At 46.7% G+C, this 2670-nt stretch overlaps 1 protein-coding gene across 2 annotated transcripts in view; it reads left to right on the top strand.

Moving 5' to 3' along the window:
- Positions 1 to 2020: 2020 nt before the first annotated feature.
- rpain (RPA interacting protein) overlaps positions 2021 to 2670 on the top strand; it is a 2461-nt gene continuing 1811 nt past the window's right edge. The window contains exons 1-2 of one of the 2 annotated variants that reach the window (XM_024404958.2): positions 2021 to 2248; positions 2486 to 2670. The exon at positions 2486 to 2670 is cut by the window's right edge and continues 4 nt beyond it. In XM_024404958.2, the coding sequence (XP_024260726.1) occupies positions 2177 to 2248; positions 2486 to 2670 (257 nt within the window). In that variant the 5' untranslated portion in view covers positions 2021 to 2176. The remainder of the gene's footprint in view (positions 2249 to 2485) is intronic. The other variant, XM_024404959.2, reaches the window with a different exon arrangement.

The following is a 2670-nucleotide window of genomic DNA, read 5'->3' as shown; positions in this document are numbered from 1 at the left end:
GCAAGGGGCAGTGCAAGCTGTAAATGTCCCAGTTCTTCCATGACCTGCATACTCAACAGATATGTCACCCATTGAGCATGTTTGGGATGCTCTGGATCGACGTGTATGACAGTGTGTTCCAGTTCCAGCCAATATCCAGCAACTTTGCACAGCCATTGAAGAGGAGTGGGACAACATTCCAGAGGCCAAAATCAACAGCCTGATGCAAAGGAGATTTGTCACACTGCAATTATTTTACTAGGCAAGTCAGTTAAGAACAAATTCTTATTTTCAATGACAGCCTAGGAACAGTGGGTTAACTGCCTGTTCTGGGGGGGGGGGGGCACACACCATGAAGTGTCCGCTATGGATGATCTGCGCGTGGAAGAAAAGAACCAGCAACAGCCGGTCTGGTCCCGATGGTGGTGGCATGATTTTCTTCTTGGTCCGAATCTGATTCCAAGTCGTTGAGCTGGTTCTGCTGTTTGCCTTGTCCTTGTCCTTGTCCCTGTCCCTGTCCTTGTCCTTGTCGTTGTCCTTGTCCTTGTCCTTGTCCTTGTCCCTGTCCCTGTCCTTGTCCCTGTCCTTGTCCTTGTCCCTGTCCCTGTCCTTGTCCCTGTCCTTGTCCTTGTCCCTGTCCCTGTCCTTGTGTCCTTGTCGTTGTCCCTGTCCTTGTCCTTGTCCCTGTCCTTGTCCCTGTCCTTGTCCCTGTCCCTGTCCCTGTCGTTGTCCCTGTCCTTGTCCTTGTCCCTGTCCCTGTCTCTGTCCCTGTCCTTGTCCCTGTCCCTGTCCCTGTCCTTGTCCCTGTCCCTGTCCCTGTCCTTGTCCTGTCCCTGTCCTTGTCCCTGTCCCTGTCCCTGTCGTTGTCCCTGTCCTTGTCCCTGTCCTTGTCCCTGTCCCTGTCCCTGTCCTTGTCCCTGTCCTTGTCCTTGTCCCTGTCCTTGTCCTTGTCCTTGTCCTTGTCCCTGTCCTTGTCCTTGTCCCTGTCCTTGTCCTTGTCCCTGTCCTTGTCCTTGTCCCTGTCCTTGTCCTTGTCCCTGTCCTTGTCCTTGTCCCTGTCCTTGTCCTTGTCCTTGTCCCTGTCCCTGTCCCTGTCCTTGTCCCTGAGACAATTCTAGGGATATTGTTTCTGCCATTGCCATTTCATTATAGAACTCCACTTAATCTGCGCTGCAATTAACTTCCCCCCCCAATTTAGGTCCCAATTCTTATTTGACCAGTCACTGTGGCATTTGAATAAGCGCAACACGTGCTGAAGTTGACAGATGGAATCTGGAACACGTAGGCTATGTCCAATCCAAAAGCCCTCCTAGCCTAGTGGAGTGTGTGGCACACAGTCAGATGTGTTGTCCCATGTCATTGGGAGGGTCCTGTTACGGCCCCTTAAGGTTCAGCTGGGAACAGCTAAACCAGGAACAGCTGAAAGGTGGCCACTCTTTCTTACAACACCTTATCTCAAACAGTGGATGATAAATTCACTAGGCTATGTTATGATATAAGACCAGCCAATGGGACCAGGCCTTTGCCTGGAAGCATAGGCGGCACATGGGTTTCAAGTTTGGAGAAGCAAATTTTCACCATAAAAATTCACCTTTATAATGAAGCATTCCATGCATCCTTTGCAGACTTATTTAAGACTACTATTCTTAATGTGATAATTAAAATGGACGGTCAAAATAATATAACTCAAACACAGATCGCATAAAAATCCACCACTTCTCCTACAGCGTCATGTGAAGTACCTATGTACATTTTGTCTTTTGGTGAAAAAAAGTAGATGCATATCATCATGTCTACATACACTACGACGGCAATAACGTGCCAATGGAAAACACATATTTATCTCTGCATAGAATTGACATTTTTTGAATGATCAACGATTAATTATTGGGAATAATGAAAATAAAAAATGTAAACATAGTTTCAATGTATTAAGAGAGTTGCTAATATTTTTGCCAAACAGGTTGTTAATTGATATCAGAGAGGAAGAGTTGCGTGTAGGCAGTGAACCACTCGATTGACTACATATCCCAGGCTTAGTAACAACTTCCGGGCCACGAGGGTTGTCGGAAAGCTTAAAACTTGACCAAAATGCTGCAAAAGCAGAACTGTTTGGTTTGTTGTTGTGAACTTGTAGCTAGTTAGATTTTTTTTTTAAATTATACACTAACGATACATCATCAACGTTATTGATATCATGGATGCGTTACACAGACATCGTTCTCTTCACAAGGGGACGACTCCTCCATGGAAGGAAACCTACAGGAAGGTAACGTTAGTTATGGAATCTATCAATATCTGCACGGTGGTTTGCGAACAAGTTAACCACGGCTGGTTGATAGGCTCGAGGCCAAACATTAGGCGTAATCTTTATCTGAATCTAGCTGAAAACCAGAATTGGAATAACGCTCAATATGTGAAGACCTTCGTGGCTCACCGAGTTAAAATGGCAAAGCTTTAGTTCATGAAGTGTAACTTGTTTTGATGGTTAACTTTTGTTCCTCAGCGTTGCGTGGACAGGTTGAAGAACAGCCGATCCAGGTTACTGGAGAAGTACCGTCAGATGGGAGATGGTCAACACTGCAGCACCAAGGGCTCTGTTTTCGTCCAGGAGGTGATGGAGGAAGAGTGGAACGCGCTTCAGTCAGCCAACCGAGGGCTGCCCTCCCTGTGGCGTAACAACGGACTGGA

This window comes from Oncorhynchus tshawytscha, linkage group LG30 (genome assembly GCF_018296145.1).
Source record: "Oncorhynchus tshawytscha isolate Ot180627B linkage group LG30, Otsh_v2.0, whole genome shotgun sequence".
Taxonomy (NCBI): domain Eukaryota; kingdom Metazoa; phylum Chordata; class Actinopteri; order Salmoniformes; family Salmonidae; genus Oncorhynchus; species Oncorhynchus tshawytscha.
Note: the sequence above shows the minus strand (reverse complement) of the source record. Positions and strands in the feature narration are given on the sequence as shown.